This window comes from Panulirus ornatus, chromosome 26 (genome assembly GCF_036320965.1).
Source record: "Panulirus ornatus isolate Po-2019 chromosome 26, ASM3632096v1, whole genome shotgun sequence".
NCBI lineage: Eukaryota > Metazoa > Arthropoda > Malacostraca > Decapoda > Palinuridae > Panulirus > Panulirus ornatus.
Window position 1 is genome coordinate 6,361,350 of NC_092249.1, and position 27,847 is coordinate 6,389,196.

The 27,847-nt window shown below is 38.0% G+C and overlaps 1 protein-coding gene across 8 annotated transcripts in view; it reads right to left on the minus strand.

Annotated features, from left to right (window-relative positions):
* The window catches only part of fra (neogenin protein frazzled), a 348,970-nt gene that overhangs the window by 11,665 nt on the left and 309,458 nt on the right, over positions 1 to 27,847 (minus strand). For 4 of the 8 annotated variants that reach the window (XM_071677936.1, XM_071677937.1, XM_071677939.1 and 1 more), the window contains 11 exons: positions 27,614 to 27,799; positions 24,396 to 24,510; positions 22,972 to 23,130; positions 20,822 to 21,024; positions 18,977 to 19,138; positions 16,978 to 17,140; positions 14,507 to 14,692; positions 14,203 to 14,368; positions 11,399 to 11,541; positions 8,496 to 8,588; positions 5,372 to 5,461 (listed from right to left, as the gene is read on the minus strand). In XM_071677936.1, the coding sequence (XP_071534037.1) occupies positions 5,372 to 5,461; positions 8,496 to 8,588; positions 11,399 to 11,541; positions 14,203 to 14,368; positions 14,507 to 14,692; positions 16,978 to 17,140; positions 18,977 to 19,138; positions 20,822 to 21,024; positions 22,972 to 23,130; positions 24,396 to 24,510; positions 27,614 to 27,799 (1,666 nt within the window). The remainder of the gene's footprint in view (positions 1 to 5,371; positions 5,462 to 8,495; positions 8,589 to 11,398; positions 11,542 to 14,202; positions 14,369 to 14,506; positions 14,693 to 16,977; positions 17,141 to 18,976; positions 19,139 to 20,821; positions 21,025 to 22,971; positions 23,131 to 24,395; positions 24,511 to 27,613; positions 27,800 to 27,847) is intronic. The other 4 variants (XM_071677942.1, XM_071677938.1, XM_071677943.1 and 1 more) reach the window with 2 other exon arrangements.

Here is a 27,847-nt window from a genome sequence, read left to right on the forward strand (position 1 = left end):
AAGTTTCATCATAATCATCTTTGTTGGGGTAATCTTGTGTCAGTGTGAGTGGTAAAAGCCTCCCAATTAGGGGGTTAAGTAAGGTAAAGTAACCTGACTATTTTAATCCAATGCTTTCCCTACATTTCAAAATGGTGATGGGCAAGAGTTGTCCAGCAACTGTCACTAGATTTTGCAAAATCAAAATTCTTCTGTTTGCTAAACAGAAACGGTATTTGTATGAATCTTGATGTTCATAAAAACAATTTTCTTCTAAAAGTTGATAAATCCAATAATAATGGGGTGCAAGGAACATAAGCAATATCAGCATAATATAACGTGACCCACTGGTCCTGATATATTGGCTTAATAACCACTGTGAAATATTAATAAAATAAAAAATGAAAATAAAAATGGGTTAAAACAACCTAAATAGTGAGTTTTACAATAACTATCATGCAAAATAATTGTATATGCTTTTTTGGACTTTACCTGCTTCTTTCACCAAGGACTTTCATTTTGAAAATATGATATAGTGTATCCCCTTTTTCTGCTTTTGATAATACAAAAAAAATACTTAATTGTAACATACTAAGTAAATCTCACTTATCTGCCCATTAAAATTTAAACCAACAAAAGATTTACCAGCTTCACTCAAATGTCTTTCATTCGGATTTGTTCAATGTTTCCTGCTTTAGAGTACGGCATCACAAAGACAGCTGAACCTATAAAGGAAAAATCCTAACATGGCTCCTTCCTTTGTATCTTCTTTTGGAAAGTAGTATTACTGGAGGGGAGGATAATTAGTCCCCTCACATGAGCTTGAGTGGATGTGAATGAGCAAGGCCACTGTTCATCTGTTTCTACTTCCTTTCTGTGGTAGGATATGGCTGCAAGTATCAATAAAAATTGCACACACACATGAAGAATGGCCCATCCACTCGTATACACAAATTTATACATCAATGCCCATACACGCACATATGCATACACATATGCAGATATATACATACATACAAGTGTACATATTCATACTTACTTGCCATCACCTATTCCAGGTGCAACTCCGCTCCACAGGAAACAGCAATGCTACCCTACACTTCAGTGAAGTTGAGCCAAGAAACAGATGAAAAAGGCCACATCTGCTCATGCTCAGTCTCTAGCTTTCATGTGTAATGCACCAAAACCACAGCTCACTATCCACATCCAGGCCCCACAGACCTTTCCATGCTTTACCCCATATGTTTCACATGCCCTGGTTCAGTCTATTGACAGCATACTGACCCCAGTATACCATATATATATTGTTTATGGATGGGGTTGTTAGGGAGGTGAATGCAAGAATTTTGCAGAGAAGGGCAAGCATGCAGTCTGTTGTTGATGAGATGGCTTGGGAAGAGAGTCAGTTGTTGTTCGCTGATGACACAGCGCTGGTAGCTGATTCAGTTCAGAAACTGCAGAAGCTGGTGACCGAGTTTGGTGAAGTATGTGAAAGAAGAAAGCTGAGAGTAAATGTGAAGAAGAGTAAGGTTATTAGGTTCAGTAGGGTTGAGGGACAAATCAGTTGGGAAGAAAGTCTGAATGAAGAAAAACTGGAGGAAGTGAAGTGTTTTAGATATCTGGGAGTGGATTTAGCAGCGGATGGAACCATGGAAGTGGAAGTGAGTCACAGGGTGGGGGAGGGGGCGAAAATTCTGGGAGCCTTGAAGAATGTTTGGAAGTCGAGAACATTATCTCAGAAAGCAAAAATGGGTATGTTTGAAGGAATAGTGGTTCCAACAATATTGTATGGCTGCGAGGCGTTGGCTATGGATAGAGTTGTGCGCAGGAGGGTGGATGTGCTGGAAATGAGATGTTTGAGGACAATATGTGGTGAGAGGTGGTTTGATCGAGTAAGTAATGAAAGGGTAAGAGATATGTGTGGAAATAAAAAGAGTGTGGTTGAGAGAGCAGAAGAGGGTGTTTTGAAATGGTTTGGTCACATGGAGAGAATGAATGAGGAAAGATTGACCAAGAGGATATATGTGTCAGAGGTGGAGGGAACGAGGAGAAGTGGGACACCAAATTGGAGGTGGAAAGATGGAGTGAAGAAGATTTTGAGTGATTGGGGCCTGAACATGCAGGAGGGTGAAAGGTGTGCAAAGAATAGAGTGAATTGGATCGATGTGGTATACCGGGGTTGACGTGCTGTCAATGGATTGAACCAGGGCATGTGAAGCGTCTGGGGTAAACCATGGAAAGTTCTGTGGGGCTTGGATGTGGAAAGGGAGCTGTGGTTTCAGTGCATTATTACATGACAGCTAGAGACTGAGTGTGAACGAATGGGGCCTTTGTTGTCTTTTCCTAGCGCTACCTCGCACACATGAGGGGGGAGGGGAATGTTATTCCATGTGTGGCGAGGTGGCTATGGGAATAAATAAAGGCAGACAGTATGAATTATGTACATGCATATATATGTATATGTCTGTGTGTGTATATATATGTGTACATTGAGATGTTTAGGTATGTATTTTTGAGTGTGTGGACGTGTATGTATATACATGTGTATGGGGGTGGGTTGGGCCATTTCTTTCGTCTGTTTCCTTGTGCTACCTCGCAAACACAGGAGACAGCGACAAAGCAAAAAAAAAAAAAAAAAAAAAAAAAAAAATATATATATATATATATATATATATATATATATATATATATGATAGAGTTGATAGAGATGCTCTGTGGAAGGTATTAAGAATATATGGTGTGGGAGGCAAGTTGTTAGAAGCAGTGAAAAGTTTTTATTGAGGATGTAAGGCATGTGTACGTGTAGGAAGAGAGGAAAGTGATTGGTTCTCAGTGAATGTAGGTTTGCGGCAAGGGTGTGTGATGTCTCCATGGTTGTTTAATTTGTTTATGGATGGGGTTGTTAGGGAGGTAAATGCAAGAGTTTTGGAAAGAGGGGCAAGTATGAAGTCTGTTGGGGATGAGAGAGCTTGGGAAGTGAGTCAGTTGTTGTTTGCTGATGATACAGCGCTGGTGGCTGATTCATGTGAGAAACTGCAGAAGCTGGTGACTGAGTTTGGTAAAGTGTGTGGAAGAAGAAAGTTAAGAGTAAATGTGAATAAGAGCAAGGTTATTAGGTACAGTAGGGTTGAGGGTCAAGTCAATTGGGAGGTGAGTTTGAATGGAGAAAAACTGGAGGAAGTGAAGTGTTTTAGATATCTGGGAGTGGATCTGGCAGCGGATGGAACCATGGAAGCGGAAGTGGATCATAGGGTGGGGGAGGGGGCGAAAATTCTGGGGGCCTTGAAGAATGTGTGGAAGTCGAGAACATTATCTCGGAAAGCAAAAATGGGTATGTTTGAAGGAATAGTGGTTCCAACAATGTTGTATGGTTGCGAGGCATGGGCTATGGATAGAGTTGTGCACAGGAGGATGGATGTGCTGGAAATGAGATGTTTGAGGACAATGTGTGGTGTGAGGTGGTTTGATCGAGTGAGTAACGTAAGGATAAGAGAGATGTGTGGAAATAAAAAGAGCGTGGTTGAGAGAGCAGAAGAGGGTGTTTTGAAGTGGTTTGGGCACATGGAGAGAATGAGTGAGGAAAGATTGACCAAGAGGATATATGTGTCGGAGGTGGAGGGAACGAGGAGAAGAGGGAGACCAAATTGGAGGTGGAAAGATGGAGTGAAAAAGATTTTGTGTGATCGGGGCCTGAACATGCAGGAGGGTGAAAGGAGGGCAAGGAATAGAGTGAATTGGAGCGATGTGGTATACCGGGGTTGACGTGCTGTCAGTGGATTGAATCAAGGCATGTGAAGCGTCTGGGGTAAACCATGGAAAGTTGTGTAGGTATGTATATTTGCGTGTGTGGACGTATGTATATACATGTGTATGGGGGGGGGTTGGGCCATTTCTTTCGTCTGTTTCCTTGCGCTACCTCGTAAACGTGGGAGACAGCGACAAAGTATAATAAATAAAAAATATATATATATATATATATATATATATATATATATATATATATATATATATATATATATATATATATATATATATATATATATTATCCCTGGGGATAGGGGAGAAAGAATACTTCCCACGTATTCCCTTTCCAAAAGAAGGAACAGAGAAGGGGGTCAGGTGAGGATATTCTCTCTAAGGCCCAGTTCTCTGTTCTTAATGCTACCTCGCTAACGCGGGAAATGGCAAATAGTATGAAAAAAAAAAAAAAAAAAAAATATATATATATATATATATATATATACATATATATATATATATATATATATATATATATCTTTTCTTTCATACTATTCACCATTTCCAGCATTAGCAAGGTAGCATTAAGAACACAGGACTGGGCCTTTGAGGGAATATCCTCACCTGGCCCCCTTCTCTGTTCCTTCTTTTGGAAAAAAAAAAAATAAAAGAGAGGGGAGGATTTCCAGCCCACACTCCATTCCCTTATAGTCGCCTTCTATGACACGCAGGGAATATGTGGGAAGTATTCTTTCTCCTCTATCCCCACAGGCCTGGATGTGGAAATGAAGCTGTGGTTTCAGTGCATTACACATGACAGCTAGAGACTGAGTGTAAATGAATATGGCCTTTTTTGTCTTTTCCTAGCACTGCCTCATGGGGGGGGGGTGCTATTTCGTCTGTGGCGGGGGGTGACGGGAATGGATGAAGGCAGCAAGTATGAATATGTACATGTGGAAATATGTATATGTGTGTATGTATATGTATGTATACGTTGAAATGTATAGGTATGTATACGTGCGTGTATGGGTGTTTATGTATATGCATGAGTATGTGGGTGGGTTGGGTCATTCTTTCGTCTGTTGCCTTGCGCAACCTCGCTAGCGCGGGAGACTGCAATTAAGTATAATAAAATAAAAATATAAATTTCTTTTTTCTTTCAAACTAATCGCCATTTCCCGTGTTAGCGAGGTAGCATTAAGAACAGAGGACTGGACCTTTGAGGGAATATCCTCACCTGGCCCCCTTCTCTGTTCCTTCTTTTGGAAAGTTAAAAAAAAAACGAGAGGGGAGGATTTCCAGCCCCCCGCTCCCTTCCCTTTTAGTCGCCTTGTACGACACGCAGGGAATACGTGGGAAGTATTCTTTCTCCCCTATCTCTAGGGATAAAAAAAAATATAAATATAATACATATATATATCCCCGGGGATATGGGAGAAAACTACTTCCCACATATTCCCTGTGTAATGGCAGCAGTGTTAAAAAAGCTTAGTATTTCTTTCAGCGTTCACTTCCAACTCCTGACAAGAAATTACCATATTCCTTATCTGTGAAGACTGTCAAATTTGCAGAGGAATGAATATCTGCATATACAGAAATTCAATAAATAAATGAAGAAGTAAAGAAAGATGCAGCAAGACAAGTCATAACTTACGGAGATAGGTTGACTGGTAAGGGGTGCGGCGATCGAGGGTGGAGGTGGAAGTGTAAGTCGTGTTCTTGTCATCAGGTTCATACTCAGGTCCTGTAGGGGTTTGCGCACTCGACATTATCTACACAAGCAAAACAGGTTGTGGTGTCTACAAAACTTAAAATCTACATTTTTTTATTTTTAACATTCTGGAGTTATGATAATACAGTCCATTGGAAGCTGCATCAAATTTAAATCTAATTAATGATGTATGGTCTAGAAAGTTGACACCACGACCATTGTAAGGGTATCCTGATAGGATAACATTCCAAGCACTTCACTACATTCACAAAGACAAGGTGGGCAACTGCTGGTAACAAAATGTGGAACATTCAATATTACAAACACAATCCTCCTCAAACAATAACTGTTTTGTTTAGTCATTATTCATAACTGCCCTTGGGCTCCTTTCTTAACAGGGCCCCATAAAATGTTTGAACAAAACAGCTTATCAATATTACATTTATCTCTCTTTCTCTCTGCAGTGTCTAAGAGAATCAAGGTGATATTAGGTATAACAGAAAATGCAAAATACTCTACTACATCATTAATATCATACTTAATATTTGTCTTAAGTCACTGACACAAACATTAGCCAAGACAAAAAAGACTGAACAGAAACTACTAAATAAATTAGTTTTTTCTTTGGTTTCCAATATGCCATGCACAATAGTCACCAGAAAATTCTGGTACAAAAGTAGAGAGAAATATGAAATGAGTAAATTAGCCATTGATTCTTCTATAATTTCAAATGTTCCATATTCCAAAGTTTTAGATGAAGCCAAAAACAGTGTTACAACTAGAAGCAGGCAGTAAACTTCTGAAAATAACCAAAGTCCAGAAGAAGAATTTATATCATAATAAACCAACACAAATACTTTATTTAAACTGAAGCATTCATTAAGTAAGAAAGAGAGTGCATAAAATATATTACACATCTATATAATTATTTTATCTATACATCTACATAATTCTTAAGGTATATATATTAGAAAAACTCTATCAAATACATATAACTGCATAGTGACTGAAGCATTCACAAGCAATAATAGCTAGATATTAACAGCTTCTCAATCCCTTTTTACAATATAAAACAATTATTAATCCTTAATTAAAGCTAGCAGTCTATATGATGAATGTATGTCATGCATAGAGCAATCATTACTCAAGATTAATTCATCTCAAATTTTATCATACAAATTTTCTATAACTAGGCAACTGCCGATATGCATCAGGTATTAGCTCATCAATAGCATTAGTTACAACTTGAATACCATCTTGAGTAACGAGGTCTCTTAATTTAATAACCCTGACCTCTTACTAATCAATTACTCTAATTTCTGATGCACATATGTTAAAACCAGTTAGAATTTTGGTAGGATGTTTGCTGACAGATCAAGGATCACCAAATACTTCAGTCTATGTATGCCCAGGAGCCAGATAGGCAAACCCATAACTTAAGAACGCAAAATAGGAAGCAATTGTCATAAAATCCAGAACCTCAATATGCAAAGCAAACAAGTTCGACCCACAGATGATGCTGAGATCCGAGTTCAGGCCTTGAATAGCTGGCGACTCTACGACGGGGGCATGACTCTAACATCCAAAGTGACAGGAATAAATGCTTGAATAATACCCTTCATATTCCACTTTACTTAATGTAAGAAAGCAAAGTACAAAACAGATGTACAAATGGAACAGAAGACTGCATTATTAAATCGACAATGTCGTTTCTAAAGCCCATTCATCCACTGTCAAAATTCATCTTGATTAATAAAACATACTATGGTCCAGCTTCATATAAGTGCGCAGGAGTTGCCTCTGTCAGTGGCCTGTTAAGGGTGAGGCATAAAGGCTAAGAAGCGGCACTGGAATTCACTGGTTATGGAGAGACTATTACCTTGGCCACCCCTTTGAGGGAGTTCCAATTGGATCAGGCATCAGAGATAGAGATATACAGAAGTGTGTTCTAAGTGACAGCCAGTGACACAAGAGTATCTAAGATGTGGTTTAAAATGTGGTATCCTCATGTTAAGTCTTCATCACTGGAAGTGAGAGGAGTGAAAAAGGAAATACATTTTGTGATGAGAGCTGAGAGTGTGCTTTGGCAGCTTTAATGCAAAAATCAAATCATAATGCAATGGAATATGTATAGAAAAATGGATGAAATAACCACTGAAGGTATAAGAGGGAAACACAGTGCTCTTGAAATGGGGAAAAGCTTGATGTGTTGGAAGAGGAATGATAATCCAGAAAATATATTTTACATATGTATGCATGGATGAATGGGTCTGGGGGTCAATGGGTATTAGTGAAGTATTTGTTAAATGACAACAGTGCAAGTTGTAGCATTACTGCTGAAGATGCGTGCCATGAGGGGTGCTCAGTGGAATGCTAGATCATTTCTTGGGGGAGGCCAGGATAAAAGTTGGGGGCAGGTTTATGAAAAGAGGGAATCAGAGATGTACAAAAGAGTTGAAAATAATGAGGTGTAGTGTCGGGCAGAGAAAGGATGGTTCATGTATAAAAGTTCAGGAAGGGAGGACCTGGAGGATATGAAATGCTTTAGGCACTTGGTAGGGGACTAAGGAGTGAATGGAACAATGGGAACTGAAATGAGTTACATGGCAGAAGAGAGGGGCTCAGGGTCCTGGGTAAAATAAGCAGAGTCAAAGACCATTCAGTATCTGGACAATGGGGATGGTTGATTTCAGTTTATTTCCCTCTGTTGCTAAAACTTTTAACCTCTTATGTTTTTCCAGCTTCAACCCAACCATTTACATGTGGCAACTTTCAAGTTTCACAAAATTCTTGAAATATTCTCTTCCTGTTCTTCTATATTTCTTTGCCCCTTTATTTTTCTCTCTTAATTCAAGGCTTGGCCTCGAGGCTCAGAAATTCTGTCATGAAAAGAAAGATGGGTATTTTTCTTGATGACTTTTTGGATATATGTACGAGGTCCAGCAGTACTACATTTGTTTGCTTGAACATACTGCTAGCAAATTAATAAGAAAACACTGAAATGCTTCTGCAAACAGTTAGAAATGTTAGTGTGTTACTAGAAAACAAAAATCACTAAGCCAAAAACCTGGGCGCATATAGGTGCCATGAAGGAGCCTGCTGGGTCTCAAGTTCTGGGAGCAACATGTGTTCCACTTCAAACACTTATTGCTTTCAAGTTCTGGGAGCAACATGTGTTCCATTTCAAAAAAAATTTCAATTAGCAGTAATGATGCTTGAATGGTCCAAAACAAGTTTCCTTTAAGAACAAATATCATCTATATTCTTATCACTGGGCTAAGAATGGATCAAACTAATCATGCCAAAGTAGAGGATGTTCTCAGCAGGGTAAGGAAACTTGATTTCAATTAAACAGAAGTCTGTTAGGGCAGGGTCATATTACCGCTCTACATTCTTAATGAAACACATATCAAACATGCATGTTTCATGAAAGGAAAGAAAATTTTGCTGCATGTTAAAAAGGTCTTTAACCAAAGTAATGTCCTATCATTCATCTTCAAGCATTTCATGAATCACATGTTGCAAAAGATACATGCAAGAACCAATGCTGACAAAGCTGAAACTGTTTTTACCAACGTCGTTTCAATAACTGTGAGATGAAAACTGGGTAATATTTTAATGGATAACGAAATCATTTGAAAGGTCAACAAATTCAAATATCTTATGACCCACCGTCCATAAGAAAGTACATTACTGAGTCAGCCTTTCAGAAATGGACTGATAAACTGAAAAAATATTCGTGTAGCATACCTTCTTCACAAAATGTTGTCATGTCTCCTATAAAAAGAAGATTGTCATGTACGTCACAAGTCTGACACTTCGGTTTTACCTTTCTGATGCAAAAATACAAGAACTTAAAACCTTTTGGATCAATGCATTTATTTCATTACCCTTCTCAGTTCAAGACTGGGGTCCATAGGACAATCTGTAAAGGCTCATATGTCAGAATAGATTTGAAGCTAACCTTTATCTGTAATGTTTACTCAAACAAGAACACCAAAACTACATCCAAATTATGATCATGTGGTCCTTGTCACCAGGACAGATGAATGCACCATGGTGTGGATATTATTCAGACACCGATAAATTTGCTCTAAATCTTGGAGGGGAAATAACAATGAACAGCAGAACCCATCTCCTAAGTCTTAATAATTTATCTGCAGTCCATACTATGGATCAATAAGTGAAAAAAAAATTTCATCTGAATAAGGCTTGTGCAGAACAGCTGAATTTGGTTATGATGTAATACCAAAACTTAAAACCACTGATCTTTAACCTAATCTTACATACTGACCCATCGACAAAAAAATTCAATAACGAAACAGCTATTGACTCTTTTAGTCCTAGAATAAAAATTGTCTATTCCATATTTTTGTAAAAATCCAGATAAAGACATTTCAACCCATATCATGATAAACATTCAAATGTTGGCAAAACAAGCATTCAAATCTTGGCACACTGCCAACATTAACAGCTACCTTGCATCTTAAGGACCCACTGATCTCTTTCTTCACTTTCAATTTCCTCTACTCTACTTGAAGTTTTCTTCCCCTACTCCAACATTCAGAATAACTCATCATGGTCTTCAAATATGTCCTAAAATGAAAGTTAACTGTTCCTGTCATCTAAAAAAAAAAAAAAAAATCTAATCTATTTACACAGCTTAATAGGGGATAGGAACCCACATTAGGAAGTGTGTGATGTCCTCCTACCATAGTTTTTTTTGGGCAGCTATGGCTTGCGGATATTCCTAAGGGCAAATTAAAGATGCAAGTGCATTATGGTATCTATCTATACCTTTACTGAGTAGCTAACCATTTGTTCCTTCAAATACACATAGGAAAATCTCAATCATACAGCATGGGCAGTTAGGACTCAACTAAAAAAATGTACACCGTACATAGTTAGAACTGAAAGGATTACATATAAATGAAAAATTGTAACCATGTCAAGTGAGTATGACTGCATGTAGCATATATATTTCAGTGTATATCATGGGGACCTTACTAATGAGGAGAGATTAATTAATATTCAAAATAAAGATCAAACTATCAACGGAACCAGGGGTCACTTTATAAAGAATGATAAGTAAAATAAAACTGGTCATCAAAAAAGCCAGAGAGCTTGATTATCAGGAGTCACATTTGCATTCATTCAGTGATTTCTGAAGCACATTCTACGGCTTACTTCAAATACAACATTTACACACAACTAACCCTTACAGGAATGTTGGTTGCTTTAGAAAAAACAAACAAACAAACATCCATATCTTCCAAACACACTTCTAAGTATAAAAATTTCCCCAGTCCTTTTTCATTTATGTTTTCTTTGCATCGATAACCATAGTAAATAATTTCCTTTCACCTAAGCATTCACCATATGTACCAGATAATTCTAAAATTCCTACAAACTCAAACATTTCTTTCTCATTACTGTTGCAATTTCCCACCACAGTGTGGTAGTGTCAGGAACAGACAAACAACACCCTTATTCGCTTACATCCACTATCTAGCTGTCACACCTAATACGTAAGACCAGAGCTTCCTATCTAGAGACAATCCTCTCTTACTTTCCCTGAATCTTCCTTGTTACTCACCTGTATGCAATTCAGCGATCTTCTCCAGTCACAAAATATGTAATGCAAAATATCATAATAAAAGTACAAAAGACCTACCATTTCTCTGCAAATCTTGCATTCAGTTTTACACAATGTAATGACTCTCTCATGTCAAGCTTGTGCTCCAAAATTTATCATCACACTAATTACTAATTGAAGAAGAACCCATTTTCTTCACTTCCCTTATGCAATGCTCCCTTTTTGCATATCTACAAATAACACATTTACTAAACTATGCATCATCATTACAAATTTGCCAAATCACAAAGCTAAGATCTGGTATTTTTCCATTCTTGCATGAAATAATACACTAAATAACAAAATACTTTGCCATTCACCAACTTAATCCTAACCTGTGTGGTTAATAATGGCGGCATGGTTAGGCGAACTGCTGCGTTCGCCCTTATCAAAATTTTTCAATTCTAGGTGATCATGATGAATCCAGAGGTCTGGGGGTTGCACCTCGGGTTTGCTACTCTTGCTGCAACTTCCAACTCTGCAGATATATCAGCAATCTAAGTAAATTTGTCACACAATACATTTAAGCACATGATCCTGATATAATATGCTCTGGGCAAGATGGAGCTAAAAAACAGATTTGGTCTTGCTCAATGTAGCTGTTAGAGAAATCAGACAAGGAAACTATTACATCTGATATAAAAATGGAATGCCAAAGCATCTCATGATCATAATGTGGCTGGTAGCTACTCAAAGGTGGAATACTGAGAAGTATTTCTTTCTTTACATCACTAAACTATTCAGCTTTTTACTTTCTCCTGACTATCCTTCCTAACAAATAAGATCTGTCCCTTTTCAACAAGCAGGTTTTTCACTTCCACTAAAACCCTTAGATTATTTTTCCACTAATAATTTTTTCTTTTTAGTCCTTTTTACATTTCAGTTAAGACCTCGCCTTGATCAGGACTTCTCTTCAGGACTCACATCTATGACATATAAATAAGAAAAAGAAAATAAAGTTGAAGAAAAATTATGTGCTACAATTATGTCAAAGAAGGAGATACAGTGTGCAAACCAGTAAAAGTCTAACATTTTAAACAGAAAATTATGTGCTATAATTATGTCAAAGAAGGAGATACATGTGCAAACCAGTAAAAGTCTAACATTTTAAACAGTCTGTAGATGATTCTCTAATTAGCAGATGGCTACATAACGCTCCTTACACCTTCAGGAAACCCACTAAATACCAACAATAATGACATCAGCTGGAAAACAACTAATTTGGATAAAAGTAAAAGGGAAAGAGTTAAGCTCATTTGATTGGCTAGTTTATGGCTATAGATTTCTGGGGGACAAAAGCAAAAAGTGAAGTGCGAAAGGTGATTCTGCCTTCAGGGGAAGATGGTGACTAAACCTTAGTATACTGGAATTATGCACAAGTATTTCCCCAGACAGTGGGGCTCTCTCATTTCCTTTGCTCACTGGCTAAACCCTGTTTGGAAGAAATATTCAATAATCAAGAAAATTCTTTGTCATATCAAGTGAAGCTGAGCTTTACATATACAAATTGTGAGGATTCCATGCACTTCTATATAACTGAATGCTCTTTCCCATCCACTGATATGGTGCTTCTGCAGAAGCTGTAACATATATCAAGGTCTTCATGCACTTTACCATATTTCTCCATGCTACTCTGCTCACATACCTACCTCTTTCCTCTGTTCCTTCCCTGCACATCTCTCCATTAGCTTTGACAAAAAATTTTTCTCATTCTCGTCACCTGCTCACTTTTTTCAATACTCTACTCCATACTTCACTTAATCAACCACTTACTCTGAACAACTTATTTTCCTCTAATATCCTCATTGTTCAGTTTATCCTCTTTTCTAACTCCAAATATACTTATGAAAAACATCATGCTGTTTCAAGCCATTTACGTATGTTATGATTTCACATGTACGTTATGCCTTCCCCTGTTGGTTATATTATTCTTCTATATACTGAAATTGCCTTACTCTCTATTTCACCGACTTTGCTCACCCAAATATACTTGGGGTTAACCCATGAATCCTTCTCACTATTCAAGTGTTACAGACCCAAATATAAATTGCATATATAAAAATAGGTTTCATCATTTCTGTTGGTAAACTTTTTTAAGCTGTTGGGATAGAGTGAATTGGAACAATGTGGTATACCGGGATCGACGTGCTGTCAATGGATTGAACCTGGGCATGTGAAGCGTCTGGGGTAAAGCATGGAAAGTTTTGTGGGGCCTGGATGTGGAAAGGGAGCTGTGGTTTCCGTGCATTATACATGACAGCTAGAGACTGAGTGTGAATGAATGTGGCCTTCGTTGTCTTTTCCTAGCGCTACCTCACGCACATGTGGGGGAAGGGGGTTTTCATTTCATGTGTGGCGGAGTGGGGATGGGAATGAATAAGGGCAGACAGTAGGAATTATGTACTTGTGTATATATGTATATCTCTGTGTGTGTATATATATGTATACATTGAGATGTATAGGTATGCATATGTGCCCGCGTGGACATGTATGTACATACATGTGTATGTGGGTGGGTTTGGCAAACTGCTTGCTGTTACGAACTCACTGCATTGTCTATGGCTTTATTTGATCACACTTAACGAGTGTTCTATCAAAATACATATATTCCTGAGATCTCTACATCTTCTGCCCATCTAATCATAAGTGAAGTTCTAACCCTCTTCAAAATACACTCCTTGCCTTTGCTTTCATTTGCACTCAACAGATTTTTCATCAGAATTAACTGCACAGCTCTGTTACCATTCTTTGATGACTAACCACTGCTACAACTATATCATCTACATTTTGCAACATCTGTAATTTCTATTCACTTCCACGGGATTTTGAATCTACAACATTAGAACAACTACTCAGTTTGATGAAATCTAAAGGTAGTTCATAACTCATTCAGCAAATATGTATCAAGGGGAAAAGGAGATAACTAATAAAAGGAAGTTACAAGTGCTTGGCATCAATGCATGATGCCTTACTGCTAAATAAGTACAGTCACTCGCAGGAGCAATTTCTTTTCATACTTGTTCACCATTGGTGAGGTAGTGCCAGGAAAAGACAAAGAAAGGCCACACTTGCTAACATATATTCTCTAGCTGTCATGTGCAATGCACTGAAACCAGCAGTGACAAATCAAAATACTTACACATTACTAGGTCGTGGCTGAGGCTTGCCTCGTCGACAATAGATTGCTACAGCTATAAGAGCCCCTACAAGAGTGATGGCTCCAGCCACTCCTGCAACTATCAATGCAATCAGACTCCCTTGGTCCACAAACCAACCTGGAGTCTCACCAACAATTTTTTCTAATGCTGAAAGAAAAAACAAAATCACTGGTAAAAACAATTATAAATTCATTTCTTTCTGATCTTTTCAAACAATGTTATATCATTAGAGAAGTAGGTGGCAATCAATCGAGTTCATAGGAAAAAAGGGGCAGCTCATCATACCAGGTAATGTTGTGAAGTTTCCCACAGCAGAAAATGGGCCAAAGCCCTTGACATTGCGTGCTTGCATCTTATAATAGTAGAGAGTTGATTGAGTTAATCCACGAACGGTAAAAGTCATCCGATCACCTAAGACCTCCTCCATTACCCAATCACCAGTTGCATCCGTCGTGTAGAATATTAAGTACCCTAGAAATAAAAAAGGAAAAGGTAAGACTATGTCTTAACAATATGCCACATGCTGCTGTTGGGCAATTTAGGCCATTACAAATATTCTAACAAAACACCAAAGTAAAAGATGATTTCTCCAACAACCCTCAAGCAACATTTCCAAATTCTAATTAATCTTGCTATTTTCATTTTTTGCATGCCTCTAATCAAATGAATGACTTAAATACATACTTGAAGTAACCCTTCCAACATTATCATTTTCTCTCTACACCAACACAACCTCTGATGAAGGAATTTCATCCTTTACATGTAGGTTTGCGGCAGGGGTGTGTGATGTCTCCATGGTTGTTTAATTTGTTTATGGATGGGGTTGTTAGGGAGGTAAATGCAAGAGTTTTGGAAAGAGGGGCAAGTATGAAGTCTGTTGGGGATGAGAGAGCTTGGGAAGTGAGTCAGTTGTTGTTCGCTGATGATACAGCGCTGGTGGCTGATTCATGTGAGAAACTGCAGAAGCTGGTGACGGAGTTTGGTAAAGTGTGTGGAAGAAGAAAGTTAAGAGTAAATGTCAATAAGAGCAAGGTTATTAGGTACAGTAGGGTTGAGGGTCAAGTCAATTGGGAGGTGAGTTTGAATGGTGAGAGGCTGGAGGAAGTGAAGTGTTTTAGATATCTGGGAGTGGATCTGTCAGCGGATGGAACCATGGAAGCGGAAGTGGATCATAGGGTGGGGGAGGGGGCGAAAATTTTGGGAGCCTTGAAAAATGTGTGGAAGTCGAGAACATTATCCCGGAAAGCAAAAATGGGTATGTTTGAAGGAATAGTAGTTCCAACAATGTTGTATGGTTGCGAGGCGTGGGCTATGGATAGAGTTGTGCGTAGGAGGATGGATGTGCTGGAAATGAGATGTTTGAGGACAATGTGTGGTGTGAGGTGGTTTGATCGAGTAAGTAACGTAAGGGTAAGAGAGATGTGTGGAAATAAAAAGAGCGTGGTTGAGAGAGCAGAAGAGGGTGTTTTGATATTCAAATTTCCTTATTCCTCACTAAGTCTGCTCCTTACTGTGTCATTCCTTTCTCAATACAGCTATTTTGGCAATCAGCTTTCTACTAACCATTTTCTACTCACAGTCTCATATTTCACTTGAAAACACAGGAGTAGTGAACTGTAGCATGCCCCACACAGGCCCTCATAACAATTATAAACCTAACAAAATGCCTGCCTTATGACAGTCTTTTCGCTATTAAAGCAAACTTGCCATTAAAGAATTATAAAGTATCCAAACTTTTCCCCACAGCATTTCTACACATACATATTTCCAATCTTAACTTCCACTGTAATCAAAATATGCATTAATTTGCATCTAGCAACTACTTTCCTTTCTTTATATCATTATATGCACATTTATCAAAACCTATCATTTTCTTCCTAATCCTTCATCTATACTTAAATTATCTGCTTACAACATTTTAAGCTTCTAGTCCTCTGATTCTACAAATAAAGCAACATTCTTAAATTAATATTTTCTAAAATATTCATTTAAGAATGTTTCTTTTAAGAATGTATATAATCATAAATGTATGACATATCCCATTTCTTATCTTAACCCAATTAATCTACCACCACTATCACTGGAAAACATAATTCCTTCACAATCTATATTGGCCTTTCCTCTATTCCAATCACAACCATACCCTGGCCACTCAATTACATGCTTTTTCCAGTCTGATACGCAATAAACATTTATTCATCTATTCATTATACTTTGATGCTGTCTCCCGCATTAGCGAGGTAGCATAAGAACAGACAAAAGAATGGCCCAACCCACCCACATACACATGTATATACATAAACGCCCACACATGCACATATACATACCTATACATTTCAATGTATCCATATATGTACATACACAGACATATACACATGTACATATTCATACATGCTGCCTTCATCCATTCCTGCCGCCACCCCACCACACATGAAATGACACCCCCCTCCCCCTGCATGCGCATGAGGTAGCGCTAGGAAAAGACAACAAAGGCCACCCTCCACTGTGACCTTATACAACATACCTGCACATATTGTACCTACATTTGCATCTCTTTACCTTTCGTGGATCCTTTGCATATTACAATTATCCTTAAAGAATCAGCATGTGAAAAAAATACCAATGAAAAGAACAACATATGCCATGTTCAGCTCATGAAGTTTATAAGTACACCAATGTATACAACTCAGTAGGGTTGCAATTTGCTTTAATGAAGCCTACAACAGAAAACGACCAAGTGGAAAAAGTATTCTCACCAGTAATTTTGCCATTATTCTGTTTTGGAGGTTGCCAGTTGAAAATAATAGTGGTGGGTTCATCTGGGATTGTGACAACTGTAACATCTCTAGGTGGTGAAGATGGACGGGCTTCCAAGGTAGTGTTGGAAACCACAAGACTCCATGGAGACTCACGTCGACCCTGTTGAAAAGGATGAACATTTCTTGGTACCCATGAAAAGCAAAGAATGAGAGTAAAAATAATTGCGAGTACATGGGAAAGATAGACAACAGAGGTCCTGTTGGCCCATGTTTAGGCTGTTACCTCTTTTGAACACGAAACTATTAACTCCTTTACTATGTGGTTGAGGGCAGTAACAGAAGAAAACAATGAAAAATAATCCCATTATGAAACACAACAAACCTTAGGATAAAGTGAAAAGTAGTGTGCTCAATGAAGGGATAATAAGGACAGAAAAAAATGTTCATGCTTTCAAGAGTAATAAGTATGGCAATACCAAATACACTGAAAGACAGAAGCTGTTGGAATCAAAATCTCAAGAATACAGGGGTGGCAATACTGAAATATAAGTGAATGAAAGAAACTGTCAGAAACTAAATAGCAGTAAAAGATGAAATTTATGGCCTCATCTGCACAAACACACAGTCTCTAACCATCTTGTTTAATGTACTGAAACCAAAGAATACCATCCACAGTAAGGCCCACAGGCTGCTTTCTGTTTTTTTTTTTTTTTTTCAAACTATTCGCCATTTCCCGCATCAGCAAGTTAGCGTTAAGAACAGAGGACTGGGCCTCTCAGGGAACATCCTCACCTGGCCCCCTTCTCTGTTCCTTCTTTTGGAAAATTAAAAAAAAACAAAAAAAAAAACAAGAGGGAAGGATTTCCAGTACCCCGCTCCCTCCCCTTTTAGTCGCCTTCTACGACACGCAGGGAATACGTGGGAAGTATTCTTTCTCCCCTATCTGTTTAACCCTGATAAATTCATAAGCCTTGGTTAACTATCAATGATATATCACACCTATATATCACTGCTGAAATTCTTCCTATCCAACAACAAATTATCCACCCTCCTAAATGTTTAGGGCCCTAATACCACCTCTACCCTTGCTCCCTCCATTTTCAACCCACAGATCTTAGTCAATCTCGCTTAACTCATCCTTTCCACATGCCCAATCCACATCAACACACATTGGCTGGCTCCCTCAGTAAAACTCACGCCCACATCCTTGTCTTATCGTTTCATTCCCCATATATTCAAATTGCCTCAAACCACGTGTCATCCTCACACATTACATTTCCAGATTGTTCATCCTCTTCCTTTCCTTTATATTCAAGACCCAAAACTCATAATCACAAGACACTGGTGGAACCACTAGATCTTCAAACATAACCATCTTTCCCTTATAAACAATGACCTTTCCTTTTACACATTCACTAATCTGCCCATGATGTTCATCCCCTTTTCCAGCCCAAGACTCTCTTCAGCCTCCTTTTTCCTTTCACACATTCTCCCTAACTCTGTCTGCAGCTTCTTGAGTTTCTCTCTAGAGCCTGCCACTACAGATATGTAATTTACTTACCTCCTACCCTTCCCAACCCTATAATATCGCTTCCCCGCTCCTTGCTCTAAGAACCTTATGATTACATCCCTAAATTCCTGTCCATGATGCAGACCCACTTGACAGGGAATGACTCACCCTCCTCCCTTCTCACTCACTATATGTATTACTCCAAGCGAAAAAAAAATCCATGTTGTATTCAGCAGTTCTCCATTTACCCCAAATATCTAAAACATCTTCTATAAACCATAAATGTTATAAACCAGTGACAGGTTAAAAAATACATAAAAAATATACATAAATAGGCCTGAAGACTTCATCAATTTGACCTGTCTCATACAAATGAGAGTGTAACTAGAGATGATGGGCACACAAACAGACAGTGAAACTATAATGCATGAAGTAAGAAATGCCTACAATAATCAGAAAAAGGTTTTAGTAAACAGTAATCCTTACCTTTGTAGTTTTAACTGCAAATTCATACATTGTTGACGGTCTGAGGTTGTCAATAAGATAAGTAACATCCGTAGCATTGACATAACGATATCGAGGGCTAGATGATGAGGCAGAAGAAAACGTTGTGTATCGAACTGTGTAGTATCGTGTGTCACTTATATACTGCAAAATAATATACAATCATTAAATTAATCTGGGGTTTGTATTTACAACCAAAAAAATATTATATCATAATGCCTTTAATTCAAATCTTTTTCCCAAGGAGGATACCCCATTCTATAATTTGCATAAGACCTACTGAAAGCACAATACATAACAGTTATTACACAAAAAATATAGTTGAAAAAAAGATAATTACTAATATAAACTAAATAAAGTATGACAGAAAAATCCAATGGTGTCTCTTATTAACAATTCTTTTGTGAGGTAATTTTTCCTTTGCAACATCATTAAGAGGAATCACTGTACAGGTAATTTGAAAACTTTTACTGCCATCATTGTTACATAAGTGACTAACACTTGCTTTCCTCCTTGCAAGCACTTGCTACAGCAACCTTCTTTCTTATCAAATATTCATACTTCTTGCAAAGTACAACTGCTTATTCACACAACAACCAAATGAACATTAACAGTTGTTTTCATTATTTAATGTTAGTCCTTAAAATCTTAAGACTGATTATCTAAAATCATCCACTGTGTCACCAGCTATGTTCATTTGTACCAGAATTTGCAAATAGTGATCAACAAAATTATAAGGCAAAGATTCTAACGCCATGAGTAAGAATTAGGTATCCATGATACAAATATCCTCACAGTTTCGAGTCAAAATAAATGTAAGTTATTGGTTGGCAGTGTAATGGTAAGGCCGGTAGGTCTACATATGAGAAGGAAAGTTTTCCACAAAGCTTTACCTCAGTTTTGGAGTTGAGCTCTTTCTCTTAAGTAATGCACACCTGATAACTGATAACTATTATCCACATGGAATGGTGTATGCGGCATATGTATCACTATATAAGGGAGGATGATGCTGCTAGTGGCCAGTTATTTCACATGAAATCTACAAATGTGAAAACAACTGATCAATTCAATCAGCCTATACATATCTTCAACTTGCTTTGCAAGCCACATTATAAAGATCTGCTGGAGAGAATGATGGATATCAAACTGTTTGTAGCTGTAGATTCATCTGTTACATGGTATGCAGCCTATTTGGCCATTAAGCCTGCAATTTTTTTTTCTTTTTTATAGAAGTCCAGGGGCCATTTCAAGCTGTTATTATATCCACCAGTGGTAGGTTAAGGGAAATGGATTTATGATATTTAAGCAATTCTTTCTTTCTGTTTTCAACACAATTACTGCTTGTACGAGGACCTGATTTCCACATATAACTTGTCAGTCATCCCAACACCAATCTCCTTTGTCTGCTTTACCATGTATTTCATGTGCTTCATTATTATGTTTCTCACGTCTATGTTCTAATGAAAACAGCTGCAGAGCCAGGTACCTAATATACTGACTAACCCCTAAGGGTGACTGAACAGCTGGGTTGAGTGTAAAGTGACCGCTGCAAACAGGATTTAAACCTATGTGCTCGACACAGGGCAGCCCATGAATATTTCATGGTCAGGAAAGCTAACGGCTACACCACAGAGGTCCATCTAAACAGAATCATCGCTGGTCCTGCTTCTGGAAACTACACATCCACATAAGCACATGCATACTTCATCCTGATGAACTCAATAAAGGCTTTAACACAAGAGACAATCTCAATCTGTGTTAGAGTCTTCATGAAGTGTATTACCTGAAGAGTACAAAGGTAAGGCCTATCAAAATCCCATCACTAACCTGATTGCGATTAAGCGTGGTATCTGTCCACTGAAGAGCCACTGTGAAAGGGGTAAGAACAACAGCCTTCAGCCCGACAGGTGGCGTCAGCGTTGCTTCTACAGCTTCTTCTGGAGGACGTGTCCGGACTTGCTCATACACAGGCTGTCCATCTCCCACATTGTTAAAGGCACGAAGACTGATGACATATTCAGAATTTGGTTCTGCAATATAGTACATCATCAATCATAACATGGTAAAACTGCTTTGGTGAATTTTTGGGTTACTGGATAGAAGTTGAAGATAAATGCGAGTGTAATGAGAGTGATGAGCAGCTGATACATCTGATTTTCCTAAGTAATGGTAATAGTGTTAAAGTTAATGCTCTGGAGATGATATGATAGGTTATATGCACCAGATAAACCTCATGGAACCAGGTATGGAGATATGGATGGATTATTAGTATCAAAAAGAAATTCTTAACATAACTGACAAAGTATTTACTAACAAAATTAGACTCCAGTGTCATATTGATAAAGTTATTTACTTTTCTATTATGCAGATGATGATGTGAAATATTAGCAGCTGTCTATGTGGAAATATTTAATGTAGAACTTGTACATCTGGGGCAAGCAGGACCTGCCCTGACAACTTCATGCCTTTCACTTACCTCTCATGTACTATAAAAGTACTTCTTCACGTCTTTTCCAACGAATTACTTGCTTAATCTCATGTTACGTCCTCAGGTTGGTCTATCCCTACAGCTGGGTGTGTGTTTTGGCAGGTGTGTTTGTAAGTGTGCATACAAAAATGTCATGATCATCCCATAACCTGAACCCACATGTTTAGGATACCTCTAGCGAATCAAGAAACAAATTTGGGGTATTTTGTTCTAATATGTAGGTGGAAGGTTCTGGAGGTCAAGCACATAATTTGGAACACTCTAGAGGTAGGACAGACGAGTGTGCATAAAAAGTGTTGGGATAGAGAATATGGTGTAGGAGGGTTTAGATACTGACTGCCAAATCTAACATAATCTTGGTGTTGTTTATATGATTCAAGATATCTTGGTATCCAATAAGAGCTGAGAGATGTTCTTGGTAGAGTGTAAGTGTTTCAGATAATAACATGTGTGTGATGGATATAAGATTTAGGTTTATCATGAATAATATATTCTCAATATGATCAATCCCTAGCTGCTAAATGTTCAATCTCAGCCAGTGATGACCTGTGGGTTTACTAGCCTTATGAGGGACCCCACAGTATAAGGGAACAAGGTACTGTTTGCAGTAATAACTACCTTTCAGTAAGACAGCTAGATAACAGAAAACACAGAAAATCTTACTATTTTGCTCCTTATGAGAAGATTTACCGAATCAGATAATTGTCAAAACAAAGCAAGAGAATTAATCCCTCATTGAGAGTACTGGTGGATTATAGCCATTTTCAGTAATGTTGAAGCATATCCAAAGTAACCAAACTTTCATACTTAGGCATCATAACCATCTCTGGAGTTGACAGCATTTATAGGTCAAGTACATATCAACTGATGTAATGTTCCTACAATTATCTACGTAATGAACCATAAGCAATTCTACTATTCAACTGCTGAATCAATTTATCAATAAAATTTTTTTAAGTTACTAGCTTACAGTTAAGTGAGACAGTGAGCATGGGTATTTTCCTTGTCTAGAAATTTTCATACTATCAGTACTAAACTGTTAAACATTAATTACTTTCTTTTATAACATTAAGTCAAACATTGTATCTCAAAAAAGCAAACAGCAATTAAGTATCAACTTGTTTTACTTTATATAACAGAAAATTAGGTCTCATATTGATCACATTAAAGAGAAAGAGTCTCAGCTTGGATAAGACTGATTTTATAGCTAACTGGTGCTTGAAAAGCAAGCTCAAAGTTATCAGCGTAATCAAGGTGAAAGAGATGATAATGCAATGATTCTTTTTCATCTACAGACCATAATCACAGTTCTTTACCTACAGACAGTTGTTGGATTAGGTGGGAACATTAATGACTGATAAGGCTTCCTCTATCAGAATCCAAATCCAGTGGTTATACAGGAATGACTTACATTAATCTTGGATGTTTAATGCAAAAGAGATTTCAGTGATATACTAATCATACCAACGAACACAGCATTAGTCATTACCTAATCCTTCAATAACATAGCTCCGTTGTTTGTTATCCAAAAGCTTGGAGTACACATCAGGTATGCCTCGGCCCCATCCAATAGTGTAACCCCGCAACATCACGTTATGAAGGGCTGGAGGCTGCCATCTTACCCTTATTTGGTCTGTCAAAGCCACAGCTGTATGGAATATATATTTCACTTCAATTTAACTGTCAGTTACTGTTTAATGAGAGAGAGAGAGAGCACTTATGTCAAATATCTTCTTATCACTTGCCAACAAGTACACATACAAAGAATATTTGTTTTAACAGCACTCATATTTCATGCATTATACATGACAGTTAGAGACTGGATGTGAGTGAATGAGGCCATTTCTTCCCCTATTCACTACCTTGCTACTGTGGCAAATGGCAAATATATATAAAAAAAAAAAAAAAAAATATATATCCCACGGATAAAGGAGAGAGAATACTGCCCCTGTATCTTCTGCATGTCGTAGATGAGGATTGTAAAAAGGCAGGAGCTGAGGACTGGATATCCTCCACTCTTGTATTACTTTCCAAAAGAAGAAACAGAGGAAAGAGCCAAGCGAGGATTTATTCCTCTAAGGTTCAGGCATCTGTTCCTAATGCTACCTCAGTCATGCCTGTTTTCTGTTTCCTGCACCAATAAGGCAGCACCAGGAACAGACAAGAATAGTCCCAATTGTTCACATCCATTCCCTAGGTGTCATGTTTAATACATCGAAACCTCCGCCAAGGCCTACAACTGTTTTTTCTGGCTAAGCAAGAACCGACACACAATGCCTAGATATGCACACATCAGCACTAACTTTCATTTGTAACATGCACAACCAAGCCTCACAGACTGTTCTCTGACCATTTCATATGTCCTAGTTCAACCCACTGTTAGCACATTACCCCCTGTATACAAAAGTGATCTAATTTATTTTATCCCATGCATGCCCCTTACAGTCCTGACATTCAGGCCCAAAGCCTCTTTCACTTCATCCCTCCATCTCCTTCATTATCTCTTCCTCCCCCCTCCATTCTGACAAACAGATCTAGTAACTTTTCAATCACCTCCGTATGTTTAACCATCCTGGTCAGGTCTCTCAATCATGTTGTGCTTGCAGCTACATCTCTCTCAAACATTCGTTCCTTACGTGATTATGCCACTTCACATCACATAATGTCTTCAGGCATTTCATTCTCACATTTCCAACAAATTCACCCTATTGAGACATATAACTTTCCCATTCTAATTCTACCTCAGTCAATGCTGAAGTTCAATCCTTGCATTTATACCAGTACAATGTACTACTTTACAATCTGTTACTGTGGGCTCAACTGTTAACTGAATATACTAGTCTTGTTAGCAGGTAGTTTCAGAGCCATTCAAAACACTTAATTCAACTAAAAATGACAAACAATATCTGTTACCTCTTAGATTAATAGGTTTGTCTGGGACACGATTCTCATCCAGGTCATTAGCAAAGGTCTCAGCTTGATTCCAATGTGTATAAGGGCCTGTTCCATTGACTGTGAGGGCTGCAAGCTGTTATTGGATTACAATATAAATTGCTGTTAGTATTCATGAATGACAAGAGAGTGAGGAACGTAATACTTTACACTGATGATGATGGTAAGAGAAAACAGAATGGTGAAATAGAGACTTCAGAATGTTGTTTGTGGATGTAAAACAGAAGTTAAATCTTTCAGAAACTAATGATCAACAGCACAAACATAGCATAGAACACAGAGAAATGACAGGTAAAGTTAAAAGGAAAAGGCACTTCCAATAAAATGGAAACAAATGAGGATCTTGGAAAAAAATTAATGAAAATTTGGAGAAAAACAAGCTATTTTGGAAGGAGGTAGAGAAATGCAGAGGAGAGAAGTGCGTAATGAGAGAAACTGTGCCAAACAAGTCTAAGAGTATGATTGTGACAAAGAATGAAGCTTGGAGAGGAGAGGAAGATACAGTACTTTTATGCAATGGTGCAAGATGATGGCAAATGAGATCTAGTTATTGGTAAAACAGAATCAAAGGTACAGAGGGAGCATAAGGGAGGGGATAATATTACAATGAAAGAGGTAAGAAGAGCAATAATGCTCAATAGAAAGGAAAAGTTATTGGTGCAGATGGAGTAATGAGTAAGATTAAGAATGGAGGTGGTACTGACATACAGTAGAACTGGAAAAATGTGCAAGCAAGCATGAAAGAGTGGTTGTGTCTGATGACTTGACTGAAGGCAGCAAAATGGTAAATGGGGTAACAGTGACTATAAGAATTATTGAGGAAGATGCCAACTTTGCACATCTGGCAAGGCATACAGCAGGACTGCAACAGAGAGTTAAATAGTGATCCATTTGAAAGCAAAGAACAAGGTGTACTTACTTGTACATAGTGGGTGTGTAGACCAAATTTTTGTACTTAAGCAGGTAGGGGAGAGAATTTTAGAAAAAAGAAAAACTAAGCAACACCCATGGATTAAGAAAAGTCATACCATGAAGTCAACAAAAAAGGCTGTTTGAAAAGTTCTGACACTCAGGTGGGCGTGGAAGACCTCTGAATGCAGTTGAGAACTTCAATAATGAAAGCAGTGTATGTGCAAGAGTAAACAGTGGTATGAATTTAACGTGGGACTCCGTTAAGGTGGTCCAGATTTCAGTGTGAAATCTGAAGTTGAGTGCAGAATCTCACACAAGAATAATCTGGATGTACAATGAAAGCTTTGGTAAATTACAAGAATCTAAGGGTAAAGCAAGAAAGGAGCTTGCATGATGGAGTACTTACTTATCCAATATTCATGTGAAGCTAAAGTTTATGTAGGTCAAGATGAGAAATAAAAAAGGGAAAAAAAAGTAGTTGGGATGAATACATATTAAGAGCGTAAGGAGGGTACACGGTGACAATAAATGACTAAAAGGGCACATGGAGTAAAGTCTTTCTGGGAGACATGGTTGCACAGATGATAAGGTTGTCAAGTGAAGAGATGGACAGATGAAGAGAGAAAACAGATTACATAGGAGATGATTTGGAATTGGATAAATTGGAAGCATTTTGTATATGCAGGTGCTGTAAATGGTGATCTTGGTGGTCCAACATAATGTGTAAATTGAAAGTTGAAGAGATTTTATCAAAACGAAAGTTAATGTTTCACATAAACACACTGAACAAGTTTGAGGATATGCATGCATTTGATCCTCCACATAAAATTGGTAACATACATAATGGTTGTTTTTCAGATCTAATAACATTTCTCACTTTCACAAGGTCACATCAGGAATAAAAATATGATGGCCTTATATACATATTTTCATTCCAATGGCCTCATATGTGCACACTCATTCTCTAGCTGTTACACAATATGCTGAAACCAGAAAAGACCATCTACAGCCAAGCCCCACATACTACTCCATAGCTTACCTTGACTGCTTCATATGTGCTGGTTCAGCCCATTAGCATATTGCTCCCCCATGCCAGATCACTCTAGTTCTATACAAAGCAAACCTCATGCCCTCGGAAATGGTAAGGTACCTATACCCCAGTACCCCATTCATTCTATCCTTCCATCTCCTCCTCAGATTATGCTCTCTGCAACACAACTCTCTGACTCTTGTCATTTCTTACAAGATCAACCCCTCTACAGTGACATTTCTTCCTCAAACACTTCATATCCAACAAATCCATTCTCTTTCACGACCCGACAATTGCATTCATGCAACATTGTCAGGAAAACTAACCCCTACAGACACTAACAATTCCTTTCGCATTATCTCCAATGAATCTTGGATCTTAACCCCCTTCTACAATGTTACATACTTCATCTGCCTGCTGCTATGTCCACTCCCAGGTACTTAAAGCACTCCCTCCAAACCCTCTCCATTTCCGGGTCACACTCAAACCATCATGTCTCACCCCACCTCTTGTACTTCATTCTAACATTTACTTTCAACATTCATTTTATTCACACTTCCCCTACCTCTTTCACCCACTTTTTGGAGTTTCTCTCTGGAGTCTGTCACCACAGTCACGTCACTTGCAAACTGCAAATGATTCAACTCTTCAGCTCCCCTACCCTCAGCATATACTGCAGACCTACCTCTGGGATTTACCTTTCTCACCAACCCATCCATAAAAAGAATTAAAGATCTCTGGTGAAATCACACATCACTGAGGCAGACCCACCTTCACTGGGAATCACTTGCCCTTCTCCCTTCCTATATGCAAACATGCCTTAATCTCCAACTTAAAAAATTCTTACTGCATTTAGAACCCTTCTGTTTACCCTAAATATTCACAGCAGCTTAACGTAACAATTGCAAAATGGAAAAGAAAGCTGTCAAATGCAGATGTTTACATAAATAATTTCCTGTATACATAATATATTACTCTTTGCTTTATATTTCTACCACTTACATTTCAGCACATCACTAATCATTAAAAGAAGTAAAATTACTGATCTATTCAAATCTTCAAAAGATGTCTCACAAGACTACAATATAAATTGGTTTACAGCCTTAATAATAAGGTATCATATATAGTTGGATATAAACTAGTCACACTTTCAACTTTTGTTGCATTAACAAGGAACTACTGCTGACAAAGGATGGACAATGGATGGTAAATAAATCAAGGGGAATTAGAAACTAACCTTAATGGAATACTGAGTACTTCTCTTGAGGTCTGTCAGAGCAAAGAGTCTCCTGTTCCCATCCGTGGTTTTTGTCTTCGGGGAGACAGTAATTCCTCTCTCCTTGTAACGGTAGCGGATCTTGTATCCAGTGATAATACCATTCTGATGTTCTGTTGGGGGTGGCTCCCACGTTATGATTAGACTCTGGGGAAATTCTTACTGTTACAATTTAGGTGCAGTCTGCTTACTCAA